Source organism: Myxocyprinus asiaticus, chromosome 29 (assembly GCF_019703515.2).
Source record: "Myxocyprinus asiaticus isolate MX2 ecotype Aquarium Trade chromosome 29, UBuf_Myxa_2, whole genome shotgun sequence".
Taxonomy (NCBI): domain Eukaryota; kingdom Metazoa; phylum Chordata; class Actinopteri; order Cypriniformes; family Catostomidae; genus Myxocyprinus; species Myxocyprinus asiaticus.
In genome coordinates this window covers 15,358,531-15,383,864 of record NC_059372.1, presented here as the reverse complement: position 1 = coordinate 15,383,864, position 25,334 = coordinate 15,358,531, and the positions used below count along the sequence as shown (strand labels likewise).

The window sequence follows — 25,334 nt, the reverse complement described above, 5'->3', positions numbered from 1 at the left end:
ATTCAGCTAATTAAGGTCTTTGTCTTTGTAATCAACTGTCTCATATCAACAAATTGCAAAAATTATCTTTTGAAAAATCTGTCACTTCCTTATTAGAAGAGGATCGAGGAAGAACTGTGAGGTAATTGTTCTCATTCTCTCCTGATTTCCTCAATCCACACAGCCATAAATCTGAGGGAATCCTTCCTCACACACACACACACACACACACACACACACACACACACACACACACAGTCAGCTTGTCTCCATTCTTGGCTTCTTTTATGCCTTTCTAGGCCTTCGCTGGCTTTAAAATAGCCCCTCTCTTTGGACAGGAAGTTGGGTGTGTATGGACAGGAAGTAGCTGAGAAGAGCTGGAGACAGCTGTCTGCACAACTCAACTCAGGGTCAAGAGTCACACACAACACTAGTCACAACTCTGCAGTAAAGTGGCATATACAGTATGTACACACACATACACACAATAAATAAGTAAAACACTTTTAAAGGAAAAGTTAACCTAAAAAGCATGCACACATTTTACACACACACACACAAATACAAACAAATCTTCACTGCCATCACTCTTTCCTGTCTCTATCATTTGCAAACTATTGTTTATTTTTAGTACTTCATTATTGTTGGACAGAGAGAAAGTTTGATCGTATGTGCAAATCAGGTATCTTTTTTTTTTTTTTTTTTTTTTAAGGGAATATACTGGAAATTATCCTGGAAACTTGTCTCTGACGTCTGAATGTCTAAGTCATTCTCTTTCTTTTAAGCAACCAAGATTATTCTCTCTCTGTTCCTCTCTCTTTTTGCCCATCATACATGATTGGCTGTCTACATTTGTAACCTATGATCAGGGTTGGGGAGTAACAGAATACATGTAACTGGATTACGTATTTCAAATACAAAATATAAGTAACTGTATTCCACTACAGATACAATTTAAATCATTGGTAATTTGAATACAGTTACATTCAAAAAGTATTTTGATTACTGAAGAGATTATTTTGCATTTTATTGTCATTTGTTTCATTTAATATTTAGTCCTTTCAGATGGAAAACATTTATACATATAAATGATGCGATCCAAAGTGCATTTGAACAGCGGTGAAACACTTTGTTATGATGTGTTACATTCATACGAGCAGACAGAGAAGTAAGTTTGAAGTAAGTTTGGAGCAGAAGAAATAGAAATAAACCTTGTGTAAATTGTCAGCTTTACGCTAAGATAAAATACTATTTCTAGCCATTTTACATGCACATTACCAGGCACGATCATATTTTTAATCAAGAAAATTCATAATTTTGATCATAATTTCTTTTTTCTAGTAAGATCTTTGATATTAGGGCAAAAATCATATTCTTGATCATTTTTGTATAGTTTTCCTGTAAAAATATCTAAAAAAATCCTTAAAACAAGATCAGTTAGATATATCTTGTTTTAGAAACAACACTGCACAAGATATTTAGGTTTTTTAGAGAATGTATTTTTAACGTGTATTTTGTCTTACTGTACTGGCAGAGTTTTTGTAGTCAAAACAAGTGAAAAAATCTACCAGTGCTGAAGAAGTAATCCAAAGTATTTAGAATACATTACTGACCTTGAGTAATCTAATGAAATACGTTACAAATGACATTTTACAGCATGTATTCTGTAATCTTTAGTGGAATACATTTCAAAATTAACCCTCCCAACCCTGCCTATAATAACCTTTGAAACTATATCAAAAACAGTTATGCTTTTGGGACATACCCAAGTACATGTATTTGCACATGTGAGGATACACATAACATATCCATTTCATCAGAAACCAAAACAACTTTCACATGTGTATGGAGGCGATGTGGCAACATGTGTTTGTGCACTTCTGTGACGCATATTATTCACATTTCTGACTATGATGATACACCAAAACATGGCAAATAAACACAAATGTAAAGAGAGAATTAAAGATTATTTAAAGATCAATGCAGATTTGGAGGGGGTGGGGGAGTGTACTGTTAGTTTAAGAGAGAGAAAGCATGAGAGTTAGTTAGAGGGAATTTGAAAACAACCATAAAAAAGGAATTGCATCATGCCAATATGGCCAGCTATTGTGCAATAACATCTGTATCAATAATACAGTGATCTGAAAAAAAAAAAAACATTTAGCATATATAAAGTATAAGGCAATCACATAACCATAACTTGATGGGCGCCGTTGAAAAGTAACAGGAGGTCAAGATTTGATAGGTTAGTACAGGCAGTTTGCCCCTCCTGGTAGATGCTGTAACTACAAGCAAAAAGTTTATTCCTCTAGGCTAAAATAAATTGGCTAAAATAAAATAAGACCAGAGTCAAGGGCCCATGCGCAATGATGGTAGTATGCACGTTCAGTAGCGGTAGCTTGTATGGTGCCCTGGGTGAAACCCGCTTCAACACGCCCCAAAAGTTGTTGACCGTGGGGGTTGGGATTGGGTTTGGGTCTGTGTGGGTTCATCATGCACAACCCACCCACCCCCCCAATAACCCCCCCCCCCCCCCCCCCCCACGCAAGATGCCGCCCTGGGCAACAGCCCATGTCGCCCATGCCTAAATCCACCACTGTGCAGGTTGCATACTTCTAAAAATGGAAATGTTAATGGATTAGCTTTCTCCAGGTATTATAGTCCTTGGGCAGCACTTGAGAGCTTCGGGAAGTTTGTACCACTCTAAATTGACTTTGCCTGTGGGAGGCCCTCTGAGATGCCCAATCACATAACACATCAGCTCACTTTAGGGTGGAACAAAGTGACTTTTGTACACTGGTGTCTTTTGTTCACTAGAACCACCTCCGTTTACAGAGGAAACCACTGATGAAAGCAAAACCCTGTTTTATTATGTGACACACACACACATAACACAAGCATTTTGGCCGTGACCAGTGTAGTGTTGCCAGTGGGCACGGTCTGTACCCTCCTTTACTGGAGAAAGGGTTCCGGAGGCAACTATTCTTTCTTTCTTTCTTTCTTTCTTTCTTTCTTTCTTTCTATCTATCTATCTGTCTTTCTGTCTGTCTGTCTGTCTGTCTGCCTGTCTTACTTTCAAACTTTCTTTCAAACTTTCTCTCTTTCTTTCAAACCTTCTTTCAAACTTTGCACCTTTCAAACTTTATTTTTTTAAACTTTTCTTCGAACTTTCAATCTTTCAAACTTTTTTTCAAATTTTCTTTCAAATTTTTACTGATTATCCAAAAAGCACAAGGATAAAAAGACATTTTAAATAAACATATCCAAAGTTACAACGAATTTATGAATCTGTAAAGCCAATATTTCTCAAGTGTAAACTTTATGAATGAAAATGTGCATGGTATGATTTCAGATCAGAGCTTGTCAAGTGTAACATTAACTAAGATACAACATCATATACACTTTCCACTTCTTAAAATGTCTATGTTAATGTATCACACGATTCACACGTGATTCTCATGTATTTATTTATAGCCTAAACCTGAGCACGATGTTAAATTCTTGACCTGAAGTGATGATTTCATGTCAGAGCTCGTCTATCCGTCTCTTAAAGTGGACCACATTTATATCCACATCAACGATTAAGGTGATTATTTGGTTAATATATATATATATATATATATATATATATATATATATATATATATATATATATATATATATACAGGGTTGAGAGGGTTACTTTTGAAATGTATTCCACTACAGATTACAGAATACATGCTGTAAAATATAATTTGTAACGTATTTCGTTAGATTACTCAAGGTCTGTAACGTATTCTAAATACTTTGGATTACTTCTTCAGCACTGGTAGATTTTTTCACTTGTTTTGACTATAAAAACTGAAAAACCTAAATATCTTATGCAGTGCTGTTTCTAAAACAAGATAAATCTAATTGATCTTGTTTTAAGGATTTTTAGATATTTTTACAGGAAAACAATACAAATTTTTTTATCAAGAATATGATTTTTGCCCTAATAGCAAAGGTCTTTCTAGAGAAAAAGAAATTATGATCCAACGTGAATTTTCTTGATAAAAAAATATGATCGTATCTGGTAACGTGCATATATGATTTTTATGATAATAATAATACTGTAATATTTTAATAATAATATTTTTTGCCATATGGGTTTTCCTGCTCATATATTTATCCTTCCCTTAGTGGTTTTGTTCAGAATACTGTAAGATTGATTAAAAATTTTAATGTGTTTAAATAGAAAGAACATAGCTTTGATGTTTCAGCAAAGATTACTTTAAAAGTGAATATTCTCTCCCTCTCTCCATGCCATCTGAGGACACTCCCTGGAAGTCTCCCTGGAGAGTCTCTGAGTCACATTCATTTACCTGCTGCATTCATATAATGTGTGTGTCTCTGTGTGTGTTGGAAGGGCAATGTGGACAAAGAAGAAACCCAGGAAATGCTCCTTTCTCTGCACACTTTGTTCAGGACAGGAAATCAGCTGTTGTGTGCTCATTGAATACTGTAATAACACACATACAGAGACATATGGACTCAAACAATCTCTTGATACACTCCCTGAATGTCTGACAGAGGCGCCTGTCTGAAGCGGAAGGAGTATAATGGACTGAAAGAGACATGAACACAAAGAATCTACACATACGCACAGGGAAACACAGTTGTAGCCTTCTGAGTCAAGATGTCTCTCTTGTGTCTGTTGAATGCCACACCTACAGAGCTCTGAGCACCAGAACAGTCAGGCACAAGACTGTTTCTTCCCTCAGGCCATTCACCTTATGAACAGTTAAAACTGCCCCCTATACTCTCCATTGTGGCAATACAATCATGTGCATATTCAACTATACATTCATATTTATATTCCATTTATATTTATTTGACATATTCTACCTCTTCTGCACAACACATTAAATCACCTTGCACATAACTGTATATCTCTACATATGTATATCACAACATATTTGAACAAAATTATTGCCCTACTGTAGTTTCCTCTATGTATTTATCGTATCTTATTGTTTTATTCTTATTTCACTGTTAATATATATGTTTATACATTGTATATGTATATATGTATGTATATATATATTTTATTTTATTTTTTATTTTATTTTATTTATTTTTTTGCACTGGAAGCTTCTGTCACCACGACAAATTCCTTTTGTGTTTAAGCATACTTGGCAATAAAGCTCATTCTTATTCTGACCTAAACACACCTTTGCTGCAATGGAGTCAAGATGTCTGATTCTCTCTAGGTCCTTTTTCAGTCACATCTTCAAACTGAACATGCCCTCCATCCATTAGCTCAGCCAAAGAAGAGCGGAACTATCCATTGTACTTGTTTTTCTTAGGCAAAATACATCCAATAATTACAGGTATACAGATGGCCTGGAGATTAAACTCCCAAACAGTCTCAGTCACCATTCTCTTTCATTGTATGGGACAATGCAATGCAATGCAAATGAATGGTGACTAAGACTAATATTCTGCCTTACATCTCCATTTGTGTTCCACAGAAGAAAGGAAGTCATATGTGTTTGAAACTACATGAGGCTCAGTAAATGATGGCACAATTTTCATTTTTGGGTCATTTTGCACTTTTCCCTACAGAGAATTTGACCTCCACTTATTATTTCTAATATTTGGACTCCTATTTGTATTTCTAGTTTTTGTCACCTAATGATAAAATTCTTATCATTTGATAACCTGTAAAAAACAAGCCAAAGTGATATGAAGTTATGTCAGCAATGTAAATCAGAAGTCAATTAACAAGCTACCTAATAAAGAGTGATAAGGTGTAAATGATGGTGTTGTGATGCAAGTCCATGAGCAAAGGAAATCAATAAGAATGTAAATAAAGCATTGACGCACTCAGTATCTAGGACGAGGTCAATCACCTGTGTGTTTGCAGTGTGTCTGTGTGTGGAAAGGGAATGTTAAAGGAGGTGTGTTTCTGTCAACCATTCAAAACAGAGGAAAGGCCTCTCATTTAGCCATCTGCCTGAATTTCTTCACTCAATTTCATGAGGAGAACTTGGACAATTGAAAGCATGATTCACCCCCAAATTAATATTCTGAAAGCTGTGTGAATAGGCTTGACAAATTGTAACTCATCTTAGAGTTCACCAAATTTGGCACAGATCTTCAGACTGTTCTGACTTAAGGCCCCGATATACTTCTGGAGAAGTTCTTCTCCGTTCTTCGTTCAAGGGTAAAAAGAAGTTCTAAACAGCCGAGCAACGATATACTATTTGCGAACATTCAGACACCGGTCACACCGCTGTGGGAGGTGTTTAGAGGAGCATTTAAATATGAGGACGCTACATGTAAAATCTTAAAAATGTGTTATCAGTGACTTTATGCCTTATTCTATAAGTAGAATTCACATGATGTCAGTAAAAGAAGATGTTTTAACCACTCATTGATAATTTAAAGTAATATATATGCAGTAGAAAATGCTTATTTTGTCTTGTTTAGATTCTGAATTCATGACGCTAATGCGCTAACACGCTATACGCGGCCATAATGTGGGCGGATTACACGCTGTTATTGTAATTTATGATGACACTGATACAACTGCAAATATGGGTGTATAAAAGTGTAATAATGGGCAGAAGAAGGATGATGATAAGAGAGGCATATCTTACTTTGGGCAGATGTGTGAATTGACTAATAAAACCAAAACAATCGCACGACATTGTCTTGAACGCCGGTGTGTTCATGTTGAATACTAACTGAAAAATGTAAACAAATAGTAGGTTGAACTTCAGGTCACACCGTCTGATGACGTGGACCAGTGGTAGTAAGAAGGTGTTTAGCATCCGGTTAGAAGTTTTCCTAAAAGTTTGCCCAGGCGAGCTGTTCCGAACCACCAAAACTACACAAAAACACCTTCTTTGATTTTCTTTGGCCAGATTTTGTTCCCATTCTGTTAATACGCTTTAAAGTATCATACACAACCTAAATCTCTCCAATAACGTCCCCTAATGACAATAGGAATTAGCACAAGCCATTATCATTTCATCAGAATTGCCTGTGTTGTTTACACATCCAGAACAAATATGCATTCATCAAAAGTGTTTGAGTTTTAAATCAGATGAATGTATATCATTCACTCTGTCTTTACCTCTCTTTTCGATGTGGGTTTGTTGTTTCTCTAAAGTGGAGTGATATGCTGACTCACTATGACGCAGGGTTGTTGATTGATGGGTTGAGATGCTAATTTCATGTGATAAACTGCCTCATTGTTGTGTGCCTCTCTTATGATATTGATGTTGTTTATTTGTGTGGGACACTTCTGACTTATGACGAAAATCATACTATAATCACACTGATGATGAATTTAACCACTTTTGAGTATGTCATCATGCTTTAAGTCAGATCAAGATAGAGACACTGCAGTGTTTATTTTCAGCACTATCATAAAATCATTATTGTCAGCAAGAGCTCACAGTGGTTTCAATAAACCATAATGCTATGAAACCCCCTATATACAGTAGGAAGAAAAATGACAAATGAGATCTCTTTAATGTCTCAGTTGTTTCTCATAGGCAGTAAGGAGATTAAATGGAGAGCAAATGAAGACTTTTGCTTAAGTCTCCTGCTTCTGAGGTTAATCTCCTGATAAAAGACCTCAGAGATCTCAACAATGTCAATCTGCAATTAAAAGTCAGAGATTTTTTATAAGAACTTGGACATATATCTAATCAAATTCTCTAAACAAATTTACACATTGAAAAAGCTGCAACCTGCAAATGTTACCTCAAGTATCTATTTCTACCTAATCTAACCAATAAAAATTAATTTTGTTGGTATACCTAATTATACCTTTGTAGGTTGATTTAGGCAGATAAAATAACACTGAGCAATAACATTTTTCTCTGGACTGTCTCACTGACTGCTATAAGAGAAGAAAAAAATTAAACACTTCTTTTCTGTTAGCTTCCTTCAGTCTGCTTCCATAAAACCCACTGTGACCTCACAATCTCTCTCTCTCTCTTTCATTTCCACACACACACACACACACACACACACACACACACACACACACCGTATCCTTCACACTTAGAAACTCATATCAGACACTAACAGGGGAACACAATTTCACCATCATGCATAAATGTTTCTGTATGTGTGGTTGTGTTTGTGTTGTTACCATGGAGCGAGACCATCTGGAGAAGTTGTAAAACACTAGTCAGCAGAAAGGGATACAGTGAATGTGGTAATACTGAGGAGAACTGGAGACTTTGTCTCACAGAAGACTGTGTGTGTCAGTATCCTGTCATCATCTGACTGACAACGAAGAAGGCTTAAAAAAAGATTATGTCAGAGTTGGGAGGTTGGTGTGAAGTGTACACTACGCACTCTTATAGAGTTGCCCCAAGAAGAAAGCATTATATTGCAAAACATTTCACATAAAATTTAGGTTTAAAATTATAAAACAATAGATGATTCAAATGTAATATAATAATGTATTTAAACAATTTCTGGTTTGTAAAACTTTAACCGTGAACTTGAGGGCAACTGACTGTATTCATCCACTAAAAATCACCTTGGGACCAATTGATTATAATTAAAGTTATCTGCATCAGATGTTTGCAGATACCACTAATTCATCCATTTCTAACAGTGGCTTAAGTATTCAAATACTTTACATTTTGGGGCCATTATACAAACACAGGTTAGTGATCAGTGTGTCCTGACATGACACTGTGGTAGTCCCCTAATCATTTTAAAAGCTCAGACTTCATGTTTGCCCATCCTCCCTCTTGAACACTCACACACCCATTCCCAAACACACAGATAAGTGCCCAAATAATATATACATTGTTAATGTTTGACAGGTTTGACCCAAAATCGTCTTCTTTTTGGCATATCAATGGTGTCACAGAGCTTAAATTTAAGTTAGTTACACAACTATGTTGCATTAAAAGTTGCCCGCCAAAATGTGTTAAATGAAGTCCTACATTCCTATTTGTAGTTTGTGAGAAACAATCCGAAATATAATGTATTATTAAGCGAAACTCTTGAATGACAGTTGATGTTCTGTGCACGTTCATGAGTCTGCACGTGGTTTTAGAGCTCCTACCATCAGTGAATATTTTTACTAAATACATTAGATTTCGGTTTGTTTCTCACCAAACTTTATCAAATGCTTTCATAAAAATTATGAGTCTCATGGAATAATTTATTAGACTTCTGAATTATTCTTTTGAAGCTTGAAGAGGTGGTCACCATAAACTGCCATTGTATGACATCACTGAGCACAACATTTTTTCACAATTTCTCCCTTTGTGTTAAGAAAAAGAAAGAAAGTTATATGGGGTTATAACAACACAGGGGTGAGTAAACAATGACTGAATTTTCATTTTCAGCTTTGTAGAAAATCATTCCTTAATGTCTAATAAACATGCAAGGGACGAATTCTGTAGAGGCTGATTCCGTACAGGCCTAGTCATGAGTTTCATAACAGTGTTAAAAAAAATAATAATATTAAGATTTTGAAGCGTGCTGTCTGATTGATTCCAGGAAGCTTGGCTCAGTAATTGACTGATAGCTGTATGCCCCATGCACATTTCCTAAAATAAAACAACACATTTGAATTTATTATCCTGAATCAGACCTTATTATAGGTCCATGTATTATTTAATTGAAGAGAAGTTTCAAATCATTAAAGTGGCGTGTGATGAGTATAATTTACTGTGTACCTGCCCTAATATATCTGACCTATATATCTCTTCTGCTCTAGTGTAATTCTTTTCCCCACCCATCACTCCTCTATTGGCATGAAGGGCAGACTGGGTGGGTGGTACAGACAAACACACACGTATTCCCTAGACTTCTGTTGCAGGAAGTTTTATTAGCTACGTGATCTTCCGGCATTTTCTTCCTGGGTCACGCACACAAGAGACAAATTAATTAATGAATGGGAATGGGGAGAGGGAGAAGGAGAAGGAGAGAGAGAGAGAGAGAGAGAGAGAGAGAGAGAGAGAGAGAGAGAGTGAGAGAGAGAGAGAAAGAGAGAGAGAGTGAGAGAGAGGGCTTTTGAAATTTCTCCCTCTATTTCCTTGAGTTTATTTAACCTGATTACACTCTAGATTTTTCTCACAACTCTGCAATATTCATCGGAGCATTAGATCCCTTCCACCCAGCAAGGGGCTCGTCGGAAAATTGCCCTGATATGACCTGCTGTTCTGTTCACACAGAAGATTTACACGTATACGTTTATCTGTTTAAATGAGCAAATACCAAGATGTCTGTTGTTTTAAAATAATGATCATTATTGTTGTCATTATTGTTTTTAAATAATGCTCATTAATACTCTGACACAACTAATCATGTTTTGTTTTGTGCTTTGTTTCTTGTTTCTTGTTTTGTTTTTGTTTTGTTTATGTTTGCAACACTGGTATTCATAAATCTAAATCTAACACGACTAATCAAAAACTTTGTTCTTTGTTGTTTTGTTTTGTTTTGTTTCTATCTAAAATATGGCTGTGTTTGAAATGCTGCTGTTCATGAAAAAATCTCAGTCTTATCAAAAACGTTGTTCTTTGTTTCTTACTCAAATCAGAATGAGCTTTGGCAGAACAAGCTTTATGAGCTTTATTGCCAAGTGTTCTCATCTACAGAAGGATTTTTTTTTATTTATTTATTTTTTGGTGATAGGAGAAACAATTGCACACAGAACATTACAGTTCAGAGACAGAATATAAAACAAGGTAGGAGTATAAACAGACACACAAATAATAGGGGTATGTACAGTTATTGAATTAAATATGTGAATTTACATATGTACATGAGATATGTATTTACATTATTGCACTATGGGGGAGTCGTGAGGCAGTTTAATAGTTTAATAATGGCCTGAGGGTAAAAACTGTTCTTGTGCCTGGATGTCCTGGCGCAAACTTCAGGAGCTTGACAGAGGTGTCCTTGGCGGTGCAGTCATTTGTGTACAGGGAGAAGAGCAGTGGAGAGATAACGCATCCCTGAGGAGCACCAGTGGTAATAGTGAGGGTCCTGGATGTGAGTCTCACCAGTCTCACTAGCTGCTGCCTATTTGTCAGAAAGCTGGTGATCCATCGACAGATTGGGGTGGGCACAGGGTGCTGGGTCAGTTTGGTTGAGAGAAGATCAGGCATGATGGTATTGAAGGCTGAACTGAAGTCCACAAATAGGATCTTTGCATAAATCCCAGGTCTGTCGAGGTGTTGCAGGATATAATGCAGTACCATATTGACAGCATCATCCACAGACCTGTTTGCTCGGTAGCAAACTGAAGGAGGCCCAGCAGGGGTCCAGTGATGTCCTTCAGGTAGGCCAAAACCAGTCTCTCAAATGACTTCATGACCACAGACGTGAGAGCGACAGGTCTGTAGTAATTAAGTCCTCTGATTTGTTTTTTTTGGGGGGACCGGAATGATGATGGAGCATTTGAAGCAGCAGGGAATTTCACACTGCTCCAGTGATCTATTGAAGATCTGTGTGAAGATGGGGGCCAGTTGGTCAGCGCAGACTTTCAGACAGGCAGGTGAAACAACATCTGGGCCTGAAGCTTTCCTAGTCTTTTGTTTCCGAAAGACCCGGCACACAACCTCCTGATAGATCATAAGTGCAGATGGAGTAGCAGGATGGGGGAGGAGTGGGGTTCCAGGAGGTGTTGGTGTGTGTGTGAAGTGAAGATCAGAGCAGGGTAGGGGTGAAAGACTGGGCTTTTCAAACCTGCAGTAAAACACATTCGGTTCATCAGCCATTAGTTGATTCTCTACAGAGTGAGGGGGAGGTGTCTTGTACTTGGTGATGCTTTTTAGGCCTTTCCACACAGATGCAGGATTGTTGGCTGAAAATGTGGCTATGTTTGAAACACTGGTGTTCATGAATAAATCTAAATCTGACATGACTAATCAAAAACTTTGTTGTTGTTTTTTTTTTTTCAATCAAATATGGCTATGTTTGAAACACTGGTGTACATGAACAAATCTAAATCTGATGCGACTAATCAAAAACTTTGTTCTTTGTTGTTTTGTTTTGTTTCTTACTCAAATATGGCCATGTTTGAAACACTGGTGGAGATGAACAAATCTAAATCTGATGCGACTAATCAAAAACTTTGTTTTGTTTTGTTTTGTTTCTTACTCAAATATGGCTATGTTTGAAACACTGGTGTACATCAACTAAACTAACACTATAAGCAAGTCCACTTGTTTATTAAGTGTGCAAGTGTATTAGTATATTTTTTTCTTTGTATTATTACCATTTCACAATTAAAGTTTGTGCATAATTACAACACACAATAATAAAACACATTTCTTCCTATTAAGGAAGAAAGATATTGTGCAGGACTGGTCCCGGGGTCTAGGCCAAGAGTGATTACAAGTTGTATCTTCAGATACAACTTGGTACAGGGCATCGTCTGTGGTCAACCCATAATAAAAGCTGCCAGTGAGGGCTCTGCCCTTTGAATGTGGATGGTGTGTGAGCACGCAGGGACGTGACTGAACACATTCACAAGTTCCTTCAGTTTTCTCACACAAACGTGCACACGCCCCTCATTAACTGAGAAAACCTTTCAATACAGATCCAAGATATCACTGTAAGAGCTTTCCCCACGACTTGCCCCTGTTGTGCTTTTCTGCACCAGAGCTTGGCACACACTGACATCAGACTTTTCTTGGTGTGTGTTTGTGTATGTTGTTGCATGCATGTGTGTTTGTTATGTCTGTGCTTTTATCAAACACAGAGACCCCGGTTTTAAACTGTAGGAATCTGTCCCCTAAAAAGTATTATGGTGGTACCATTGTTAAGTAATGGTATAAAATAGGAATACCATGGAACAGTGCACCCTAAAGTCCGCAAAAAGTGTTTAACTAGACAACTAGAAAGTGTACACTATTTGTCTACTATATTTATCGTGTACATATATGCTCTGTTTCTTTACAATGAATGCTACTTGGTTTGATATTTGGTTATTTGTAATGCATTGACATTCATGACAAATACATTTGGGTGTCATTGTAAACTAAGGTAAAAAATGTTTTAACCATGTTCATGTGCCATGGTATTTACAGAGTACTCCAATGTATTTCATGTAATACCACAGAACTGCCATAAAAACATGGTAATGTCATGGGTAAATAAAAAAAAAAAAAAAAAAAACATGGAATTGCCATGTTACCATGTCTAAAAACAAGGTAGTACCATGGTACCTGTGTGTGTCCACTTTTCAAAGTTTGGAAACTAAGGATTAGACACTATAATAGAGAGATTTGTCATGAAGACCAGAGAAGCCCAGCACAGTTATGAGAAAAATGTCAGTTTTATCTTCATGGTGTCCATTACTGGTGTGGAAATCCAGCTCATGAGCTCTGTGTCAAATAGTCAGTTCTCACACTCGGTAAATCTCACACTTGGATAATTCTTGGAAACAGCACATTGATTCACGCACCCAGCTGTGGGAAGTAGCCACAACCCCAATCTTTGTACACATATGGTGTCTTATATTAAAAATTAAAGGTTGAAATAAAAAATTAGATAAAAATTAGATATCTTAAATACTGTATCTAATGTGTTTCTCCTAGACTGCAAAAAGCTTAAATGGAGAGAAAAGTGGAGCAAAGACTTGTGGCTTTTTCTTATATCTCCTGCTTCTCCTGATAAAAATTCTGGTAATCTTATTTTTGCTACAGAGTTTCCAAAGAGATCTAAAAGGGATAGTTCACTCATGCCATCCAAGATGTGTGCATTTCTTTCTTCTTCTGAACACAAACAAAGATTTTTAGAAGAGTATCTCAGCTCTGTAGGTCAGTACAAGTGAATAGTGGACAGAACTTTGAAGCTCCAAAAATCACATAAAGGCAGCATAAAATAATCCATACAACTCCAGTCATTAAACCCATGTCTTCAGAAGTGATATGATAGGTGTGGATGAGAAGCATATCAATATTTAAGTAGTTTTTTATTATAAATCTCTACTTACACTTTCACTTCAACATTCTTCTTCTTTTGTTTTTTGGCGATTTGCATTCTTTGTGCAAATCACCACCTACTAGGCAGGAGGAGAATTAATAGTAAAAATGGACTTAAATATTAATCTGATTCTCACCCACATCTATCATATAGCTTCTGAAGACATGGATTTAACCACTGGATTTATGGATTAATTTTATGCTGCCTTTACATGCTTTTTGGACCTTCAAAGTTCTGGCCACCATTCACCTGCATTATATGGACCTAAAGAGCTGAGATATTCTTCTAAGAATCTTTGTGTTCAGCAAAAGACAAGTCATACACATCTGGGTTGGCATGAGGGTGAGTAAATAATGAGAGAATTTTCATTTTTGAGTGAACTATCTCTATGTCTCAAACTGTGCTCAAAGTAAAGTGTGCAAAAGTCTAAACTTTCAACCTCGAAGATTTCTCAATAAATTCTTCCAAGACACAATTATTTAAGCTATGCTTGATATATTGATTTAACTGCTCTATGCTTTTATTGTTTTTCAAAAATCTATCTGAATTTTATTTGACATATTTTGTTTGACATTTTATTAAAAGCCCAAAAGAGCCAAACAGTGCTTACACTTTTCAGGGTAATTAACCTACTTATAGTTGCCTGTTATTTTAAAAAAACAAAACAAAAAAAGAATATGACACACTTAATGAGGAAACAAAGCATAGTAAAGTACTTAGATTTTGTGATTCTGACTCATGAACTTTATTCCCAATCTTGCTAAACAAAGATGATAATGATTGCTTCCTCTATATAATTTGTAAACCAATTTGAAATGACACATGAATCACACAGAGACTTACTCATCTTCATCTTGAGTGTGTACTGTGTGTTTGAGTACTACTCAGTGTTTGATGGTGACGGCTTTAACCTCTGTGAAGAAGTTGTATGAGTCTTTGCCCCCCTCTCTGCCAATCCCAGAGTGTTTCATGCCGCCAAACGGAAGATTTAAATCTCTGACCAGCCAGCAGTTGGCCCACACCAACCCAGCCTGCAGTTTCCTAGCAACCCTGTGCACACGTCCCACATCTCGGGACCATACCGTGGCGGCTAAACCATAGCGTACACCGTTGGCTCGTGATATCACTTCCTCCTCTTCATCGAAGGGTGTCACACAGGTTACGGGACCAAATATCTCTTCCTGCATCAATGCGGAAGAGTCGGTAACCTCAGAAATGATGGTGGGCAACATGAAATAGCCGCCTGCATTCCGCTGTGGAAGGGTAAGTTTGTCCACACCCTCCCCGCAATACACCTTGGCACCCTCTGCCAGCGCCAAAGCCACATAACCATTAACCTGGGGGAGGAAATGGCAGTCAGTAAAGTAAGACTATTAAGATATGTTCTAAAAGTGTATATCTGTTTTGAGTCTAGATACCTTATTTTATAAGGGCTGTAAAGAGAAACAAGGGCTGTATTCTCTACTCTATTTAACTCCATACTGACATTTTTTTTTTTTTTTTTCAGAGTGATCTCACTGTGAATTCAGCAACATGAAGTTGAAAGTTTGCTTTTGAAATTAGTCTGTGCTTACCAAAAATTCAAATCACTTCCCCCAGTGGCCAAAGCTGGATGTGTTGTTTATGGTATGGCCATGTGTGCGCTCCAGTTTCTGGGTGAAATGTCTTCAGAGTGGTGCCAAAAGTGAGTTGTATTTTTAGTTGTAAATTATGTAACACAGTCAACAGATATGCATATTTTATTAACCATACACCCTAACCCAAACCCTAAACCTAACCGTCAGTGGAGAAAAAAATAAAATTTTTGAGCGAAAATGCAATCTCCGAATCATGCTCACTATCGTTTATGTGAACGCGATTACCTCCTGATTCCAACGGGACCAGAACCCGTGTCTCAGAGGTTGCTCGGGTATTGTGTTATCAGTAGCACTAGAGGGAAATCACGCATGTAACGATACACAAATTTCATGATACGATGCATAGCCTCACGATACGAAACAATACGATACGAGCAACCACAAATGTTTCCTTTAAACTTATTCAAGGATTTGACATAAATGTCTTTTAAATCATAAATGCCACAAAAGTGTCTGACATTGGCAACAAAAAGCAGAGCTCTAAGTAACTTAAACAACAGCACTGCATTTATTTTGTTTGATTGTTGAGAAAAACTAATATGAACTCACAATTTTCTTGAGAAAATAAGTTTGTCTGCACTCATTTATAGTTGTATAGCACTTTTCACAATACACATCGTTTCAAATCAGCTTTTAGTAAATTATGCCTTGTCTGAAAGCCCCATGTGAGCAAGCTGAAGTGACTGTAGCAAAAACTGATCTGCACACATACATTTTTGCCCTCTTCTCCCTGTTTCACTTTGCATGTAAACTTTACCAGCGTTATTACCAGCTTATAACATGTGCGCAAGCATTGTTCTCAAAGCTTTTTACATTTCGAAGTCAAAAGCAGATAATTATAAGTCTCATGTAATTGCAGGTTTCTTACGTTGTCAGATTTTGAATAAGCTGTTTTTTAATAGTTATGACTAATAACTTATGAGCGTCTTGCTGTGTATGTCACGCTCAGTGTCAGCAGGGAGAGGCAGCTGTTAAACTTACTGCTGCTGTTTCTGCCTCACAAATCCACCGATTTGTGAGGTGATGTTGACGTTAATAAAACTACATGTTTGATGTACTGTAGCACCAGGACATGACACCGTTGTTTGGCAAATTCGACAAGCTGTACCTCTACAGTACAATCTACTTGGCATTTGCCATCGATCTTCTCGCCTATATACTGTAAGTGTGTTGCTCTCTTTTCCTGTGAGCATTCAGTGCCGCCTCTCCGGGGAGGAGACTGTTACGCAGCTCTCAGTATTGCACTTCTTAGTTTTAATTACACTATAATGTGTTTGTTTATGTATAGTACAATACATATGGTATTGTATAGTGAGTGTCGTATCGTACGATACAATACAATACAATACAATTTTTTTTACATCCCTAAGAGAAATGTATTCACACTTGAACTGATGCAAAAATGTCTGATGGAGGATGGCGCTTGTCAGCAATTCACTTGAATGGGGTTAACATTAGGGTAAATTAACTTTCGGAGACATGTCGATTTCAAATGTGATAATGTAAGCTTTTTCCACCTTAACACAGTGTCTAAACCTTTCCAGTGCTAATCTACCATGAAAGTGAAAATGCTATGTGATGCCAAATATTCACAGTCAATTAGAACATATGCTAATGTATAATATAAAGTTATGTGTAGTAAGATTTAGGACCAATAAGATTTCACTGTCATTCATCACATTCATGGCTGATTTTGGGCTAAAATGTCTTTGTTTGGCTTTTTAGCATGGTATGGCTAAGTTAGCTCCTGCTGGTAGATGTTGTATCTACACCATTCTGGGGCTATTAAGATAATTGGGAATGCCAACAGATAGCTTTCTGCAGGTATTATAGAACTCCTTAGCTTGGACAAAAACTCATAGAAGATTTAGATAGAAGAGGCTTTAATCACATCGTGCCTAGTTAGGACACTAACAAAATACTATCTACAAACAAAACCTGACACCAAATGAAGCATGTTATGTCAATGAAAACATAGTTATTGTCTGACCTTCTGTAGGTGCTCTTTGCTGATAAGCGCTCCGTTGTTGTTGGAGGGGTCAGAGGGCACTCCAGTTTTCCACTGACGAGTCGCCTCCACAAAACGAGTGAGGAATTCTGGGTAAATGCTCCGTTCAACAAAGATTCTGCTGGTACACAGACAAATCTCTCCCTTAGAGAAAGAAGAAAGAGGGGGGAAAGAAAGACAAGTAAATAAGCTTCTTCAGCATATAATGGACTGAGATGTAAGTACATTTTACAATTATAATTGGGCACCCTTAGCACAGCATTTATGTGTTTATGTGTGTGCCAAATGAATACCTCAGAGCAAAAATGAGAAATATACAGAAAGAGAATAAGTGTAAGAGAACATGATGTACCATGCTGTATTAAAAATATGTATTCTGAGCACCCCGGTGTGGCAGAAAAGAGAACTGCATGGCAGCCGGACGTACTGCTCAACTATGGACTGTTTGAAATGGAATATTAGCATTCTGCTTACTACATACTGTGTTGTATACACTTAATACTACATATTATGTACATTAAGAATAAACATTCCAAACAGTATTGTACATTGTTGTCACATGCCCTCATTATGTGCATGTTTTATTCAGTGATTGGCATATCCTGTTATCATTTCTGAAATAAAAACTTATTTTGATTCTTTTTATTATTATTATTCAATTTTGTGAAAGAAAATGTATTTAGAAGTCCAATCAAAATGAGTCAAGAAAAGGATGTTAGAAATTTCTCACACTGGAAATGGAAGGTCATGTCAAGCACATTGTGGGATACTGTACCTAGCACAGTGTAATATGCACATTTTTGCAAATGTAGTTGCCCATTAATATTTTCGAAGCAAACGGAAAAGTTACATACTCTGCACAGTGTACATACAATATACTGCATAAGTACATGTGATAGTATGCTGAGTACTAGGGCTGAGTTCGGAACAGAGACTATTCAGGCCGAGACAGAGCAGATTGGAAAGCACAATATGGCGGCTGTTGAAATGGAAGTCCTGCCTTACAGGTAAAAGAGCCAATCAGACATTGTCCGTCTTTTTTTTTTTTTTTTTTTTTACCATAATCTGAGGTTAAGAAGCACAATTTATGATACCATTGTTGTCAGATTTTGCTTATTTGATATATGTTCTTTGATCGGTATCTTAACCAACCATTTTGGCCGCCGATGGCCGCCGATTGGAGTGACTTGCCTTAAAAGGGACTTTGGTTCAAAATGGAATACTACCATACTACTCTTCCTATTTCTGCCACATTAAGGCAAGCTATGGCAGAAATAGTAATAGAGACACGTTCTTGAGTTGATTGACAGGTGATGTCTGTAACTAAAAGGCAATTGGCTCTTTTACCTGTAAGGCAGGACTGCCTTTCTATATCCGTTGATTGTTGGGCGTTCCAATTTCTCCCATTCATTGTAAAAGAAGTGGCCCGTCTCTGCGAAATAGTCTCTGAATTTGTATGATTTAGATTGTTTGAGCGCAGTAGTGTCAAATGTTTTGCAACAGAAAGCAAAAGTGTAACTGGCAAAGCTACCGATTATGTAAAATATAACCCGACTGGCCAAGCTGTATATGAACTCACCTGATTAGAGAAGCTTGATCGTACAGTAGTGCTGATGCATTGCTCCATGTCAGCATCAGCAAATATAATAGCAGGGTTTTTCCCACCAAGCTCCAAAGAAAGCTTCTTACAGAACGGCGCACTACGTTCAGTTATCAGTCTCGCTGTATCTGTGCTCCCCGTAAATGAGATCAATGGCACATCAGGGTGGGACACCAACGCATCCCCTGCATGCGGGCCCGTACCAAATACAATGTTAACCACACCCGGTGGAAAACCTAGAAGACACACACCCACATAATGTTTTGAAATATGTAACCAATTCAGACATCATGGTATGTATATTGTGGTCAATGTGATTTTTTCCACTAACCAGCTTCATCCAATAGCTGACACATCATCCAGGCAGTGACTGAAGTCATTTCACTGGGCTTGGCCACTACAGTGTTGCCTGTAGCTACAGCAGGGGCAATCTTCCAGGTCAGGAGGTACAGCGGCAGGTTCCATGGGCTTATAAGACCAGCTACAGACAGACAAAAGGTAATTGCACAAATTACACAAACTATTTGATAAGACCAGCTAAACAAGAGTCATTGTAAAGACCCCTTGTAATCGCTGAAGAAGCAGAGTTTTCTTTACTATGTTGACATATTTCGTAATGAAACAGGAAGGTTGGGGCAGTAGACTACAAATCAAATGGCTTGTCCCTTTATTTTTTTAATTGGCAATAGTTATTAGTTTAAGTCACATCCATGAACACTTGCTATTCGCTAATGCTTGTCGGTGGCAGGTGGAATAAAGCCTAGTGTACACTGCACGACTCAAGTTCGTCTCCTTTGACGTTTTGAGTTGGTGACTGGTCTGCAACGAGAAGTCTCAGATCTCATGACCTTAAATACTCACTGTTTCAAAAGTATTGCCACAATACATAAACAATATGTGTGTAAACATGATTTTAATGTGATAAAATTGCTTTTCTGTGTAAATTTATATCCAATTTTATAACTTTGTTGCCATGACGATGTAATTTCAACAAACCCTAAAATGACTATTCAATCAACTTTACAGCTCAAATTATACAAGAGTTAACAGAAACATTAATGTAAGTGCTTTTATAAAATTATAAGCTTCACATTTCTGTCTTTAAACCAGGGGTGGACTGGCCATCGGGAGAACCTGGACTCTGCAAAACAGGGCCGAATGGGCCGCGATAAGCTGAAATGGGCCGCCGCATTATACAGAACAGGCCACAAAACGGCGCTGCGATATGCCGAAGGGGGCAGCGATATGCAGAAAAAGACAACTTTTGGGCCAGTTTCTATGTAACATCCTGGGCCGATTTCTCTTCCCAGTCCGCTCTTGCTTTAAACCCTCCAAAAATTGGCCACATTCACTTCCATTGTAAGTGCCTCACTGTAACCTCGATTTTTGCATTTTTTTTAAACAAAAGGATGGACGAGTCTAAATTATTTTTTGCCTCAAATGCTGTTAATTGAGCTTGACTTGTATTGAACCTTGAATATTCCTTTAAGGAGGAGGGACATTCTCATTCTACAGAGCATGTTATTGGACAGAAATTTTAAAAAAAAGATTCATCAATATTTTTGGTCTGTTTATCAAAAAGAGAAAGACTGTACATTTTAAGTGTGTATATCTGTTAAGTTAATTTTGTCAACTTTTAGAAGCAGCCTACACAAGCAAATATTGTAGATGGCCTCAGAGCTAATAGATATGTGCTAAACTCCACAAAACTCTCATTTTGATTTCGTGGGGTCTTTAAAATAGTATTATAAACACATAAACACATACCCACTCCCACAGGACTGCGTAATGTGTAGTTGAGACAGTCCATGTGATCCATCTGACTGCAGTCATTTGTATGATGCAGGATAGATGAAGCAAAGTAACGGAAGTTGTATGCTGCTCGTGGAATGTCAACAGTTCGGGCGAAAGTTATAGTCTTCCCTGGGAGAGAAAGAGAGAGATAGTTGGGTAACTGTTACAGGGTAACTTTGGCAGGGAATACAGCATGGACACAGTAATGCTAAAACTGAAAGAAATTGTTCAATGACAGAAAATGAATGACTGATATACCATCCAGACCAATTGATTGGCAGATATGGCGATTATACTGTATATGTATATACAGGGTTGGGGAGTAACAGAATACATGTAACGGGATTACGTAATTAAAATACAAAATATAAGTAACTGTATTCCACTACAGTTACAATTTAAATCATTGGTAATTAGAATACAGTTACATTCAAAAAGTATTTTGATTACTGAAGAGATTACTTTGCATTTTATTGTCATTTGTTTCATTTAATATTTAGTCCTTTCAGATGGAAAACATTTATACATATAAATGATGCCATCCAAAGTGCATTTGAACAGCGGTGAAACACTTTCTTATGATGTGTTACATTCATATGAGCAGACAGAGAAGTAAGTTTGAAGTAAGATTGGAGCAGAAGAAATAGAAATAAGCCTTGTGTAAATTGTCAGCTTTACGCTAAGATAAAATACTATTTCTAGCCATTTTACATGCACGTTACCAGACACGATCATATTTTTTTATCAAGAAAATTCACGTTAGATCATAATATATATTTTTTCTAGTAAGACCTTTGATATTAGGGTAAAAATCTTATTCTTGATAATTTTTGTATTGTTTTCCTGTAAAAACATTTGAAGATCAATTAGATTTATCTTGTTTTAGAAACAACACTGCATAAGATATTTTGGTTTTTCAGAGAATGTATTTTTAACATGTATTTTGTCTTACTGTACTGGCAGAGTTTTTATAGTCAAAACAAGTGAAAAAATCTACCAGTGCTGAAGAAGTAATTCAAAGTATTTAGAATACATTACTGACCTTGAGTAATCTAATGAAATACGTTACAAATGACATTTTACAGCATGTATTCTGTAATCTTTAGTGGAATACATTTCAAAAGTAACCCTCCCAACCCTGTGTATATATATATATATATATATATATATATATATATATATATACACATATACATATAGTATATGTATATATGTATGTATGTATGTATCAGCCTCTGTTATATCAGTGTGACGAGGACGAGGGCGTGGCGTGGCCGGGCCGTGATGGAGCACGGTGGGTGCTGAATCAGATGACCAGCGGGAGAGCGAGATAAGGGGCAGCCGGAGACACCGGTTCGAAAGAGAGAGACGCACGTGGCCGTGCTGCATGTTTGTTTATGTTGGTTGACCGGGAAACGGTGAGCAAGTTCTTCTCTCTCCTCTCTCTCTCTGTGTGTCTCCTCTCACCCTTTCCCTCTCCCCATGCCTCCCCTCGTCTCTCCCCCCAGGTTCACAGGAGGCAGGGTGGGCCACCGGCTGACAGAACGTCCGGAAGGGCAGCGTCTCCACCCCCGGAGATGGGGGGTGGGGGTGGGGTGGGGGGGGTTAGTCCAGTCGGGTGGGGGAGGAGTGTGACGAGGAGGAAGACGTGGCCAGGCCGTGATGGAGCACGGCCGGCGCTGAATCAGCTGATCAGCAGGAGAGCAAGATAAGGGGCAGCCGGAGAGACGCACGCAGCTGTGCTGCACATTTGTTTATGTTGGTTTTAAGTTTACCATTAAACTTTATGTTTCCTGTTCAGCCTGTTCCCGCCGCCTCCTCTTATCTCTCTCCCGCTGATTAGGCCACTCAGCACCAGCCACGCCCTCCTCCTCGTCACATATCCCCACTGCCCAATTCAGGCAGAGGAAAGCTCCGGACTGACTTCCCCACCCCCCCCTTCTTGGAGGGGAGGAGTTGCCCCTTCGGCCATGTCACCAGCTGGTTTTCCCCGCCTCCTGGGTACCTGGGTAGGACGAGTGGAGAGGGAGGGGAGAGGAAAAGGGGGCGGGAGAGAGAGAGGGAGAGAGAGAAAAAAAAGAGTCGTCACTCTGTTGTCGACCACGCCGCCATTTGGTCCTCGGCCAGATGGGTAGCAGTCCTCCGTGACACCAGGCAATGGCACTGGACCTCGCCTCCCAGCGGACGGCAGCTAGCTCCTCTGCCTCCCGGCGGACAGCGGCGAGCTCCCCCGCCCCCTGGAGGACGATAGTGGCTCCTCCGCCCTCTAGCAACCGGCAGCAGCTCCTCCACTTCCTGGAAAATGGCAGCAAGCTCCCCTGCCCCCTGGTGGACGACAGCGGCTCCTTCGTCTCCTGGCGAACTGCTCCAGTACAACCACATCAAGCATCCTCAGTGTCACAAACCTCCGTCAACGGCGAGGGCTCTCTGATGGTGCGCCTTCCTCCAGTCCCAGGTTTCGGCACCAGTGTGGCAGACAAGCCCCTTGTTCATCGGGAAAGGAGGAAGCAAGAACCGGATTAACACTTAATAAGACTTTAATAATAACTTAAAACACTGAACTGCAACATAACAACAGGATGACGCACACACACAGCTCCGTGTGTGTCTCTCTCTCTCCAGCACTCCCGACTCCTCTTATCTCTCTCTCGCTGATTAGGCCACTCAGCACCAGGCGTGCACACTCACAGCCCGGCCACGCTCTCCTCCTCATCACAATCAGCCTCTCAGCTCTCTAAATATTGGTATCAGTACTCATTTAGTGCCCTGTGTTATGGTGTACAGTATCTAGTGTTACCCTGGTCTTTAGACTCTGCCTGGGCAAATTCCTCCAGATGAGCCTCTATCAGGTCTGCCAGTTTAATCAGCACTTGAGATCTCTCAGCTGGGCTCTTAGTTGACCAATCAGGAAAGGCCTCTTTGGCTGCCCTCACTGCAGCGTCCACCTACAAGCACTCAGAAAAGGTTTAACTTAATTACAGATGTCAACCAATAGGCCATATTTCACAAGTTGTCGAGTGTCTTGCTCTATACTAGCAGTTGGCAGGATGTTGTGTCTAAAAAGATTTATGTAAGACCATGAGATATTAAGTGTATTAAAGTGGTGTCGTCCAATTTGTCCAATGCATTAAATAACATGCTGCATATAATATAGCACAAACACACCTGCACTTAGAACTTTTCTGTTCCACTGACCCACACCAGCTTACTTGGGTTAAATAATTATCAAGTGGACCTTGAGCGTCGGCCCACTAGATTTCTTTTGCTTTTTATGACCAGTGAAAAGTATATGGGACCAAAGGTACATCAAACGGCTCAGCAAACAAACTTACTTGGAATTTGTGTCTTCAGCTAAGTAATGTTGTATCGGGTTGCATATTTTATTTTTTTTAAGTGAAACTGCAGTGAAATTTTTACAATTGCATCTAGTTAAAATGTTCACTAATATGCATGTACAGGATTGTTCCAGATAATATTAATGTTTCAAGTATTAGATCTGCAGAGATTCAGAACATATTTGAACTTGTAAAATTAACATCTTTATATGCCGCAATTGAAGAAAAACATCAAGAAAAATCTCTCACCTCTTCTGGTCCACTTTCTGGAACTTTGCAATAAACCTCTCCAGTCGACGGGTCGTAAGAATCTATAAGTTTGGAGCATGGTACAAACTTCCCACCAATATAGTTTTCCAGCACTAGATAATTCATCTTTTTTGCCTCTTTAGAAATTGCAGAAAACTTTTGAGTAAAAATCAGACAAAAAGAGGATCTAAAATGTTTGCACAGCAGTAAGCAGCCCTGTTGCATGTGAGCTTTCACCGGACTGTGGTTTACTCTTTTGCAATGTATTTACTCATGCAATGAGTGGTTGTATAATCCAAAAGGGCTTCTCCAGCAGATATGACAGTCAAAGATTAGTGCATGAGTTGGACATTGAAAAAGACATGCTGGAGATCAGCGCTTTGAGACATTTCTGTAAAAAGTGAATGTGCATCGTTACGAATTAAATGAAATGTGTGACTAAGCCAAGAGTTTTACACAGCCCTATAACTAACAGCAGTGAATCAGACATTCATTTTACAAAGTTACGCTAAACATGGTTGCCTTTGGCTAAAATTATTAAATGTAAATTCATGATAATGAATAAAATGAGTTTATTGATACAGTGACTTACAAAACAAAGATTAAAGAGAACTGTAGTTAGTCAGATAGAATGTAAAGGGATATTCTAACGTTATGTAGTATGTAAAATGCATAACTGAACTGACTGATGGTTCTAAACTCAGTATCTTGGAACTGGATCCAGAATTGAGACATCAACATGTCGACTGTATTTACTTTGGGAGCAACATCATTACGGAATAAGTTAGTAA

The 25,334-nt window shown here is 38.2% G+C and overlaps 1 protein-coding gene across 1 annotated transcript; it reads right to left on the bottom strand.

Moving 5' to 3' along the window:
* Positions 1-10,586: 10,586 nt before the first annotated feature.
* On the bottom strand, positions 10,587-24,805 carry aldh8a1 (aldehyde dehydrogenase 8 family, member A1). Its single transcript, XM_051662953.1, has 7 exons — positions 24,544-24,805; positions 23,757-23,904; positions 20,933-21,088; positions 19,497-19,646; positions 19,145-19,401; positions 17,548-17,709; positions 10,587-15,257 (listed from the first exon to the last, which is right to left on the bottom strand). Exons 1-7 carry the CDS (start codon positions 24,766-24,768, stop codon positions 14,805-14,807), a joined length of 1,551 nt encoding a protein of 516 aa, XP_051518913.1. The 5' UTR covers positions 24,769-24,805; the 3' UTR covers positions 10,587-14,804.
* Between the last annotated feature and the right edge of the window lie 529 nt (positions 24,806-25,334).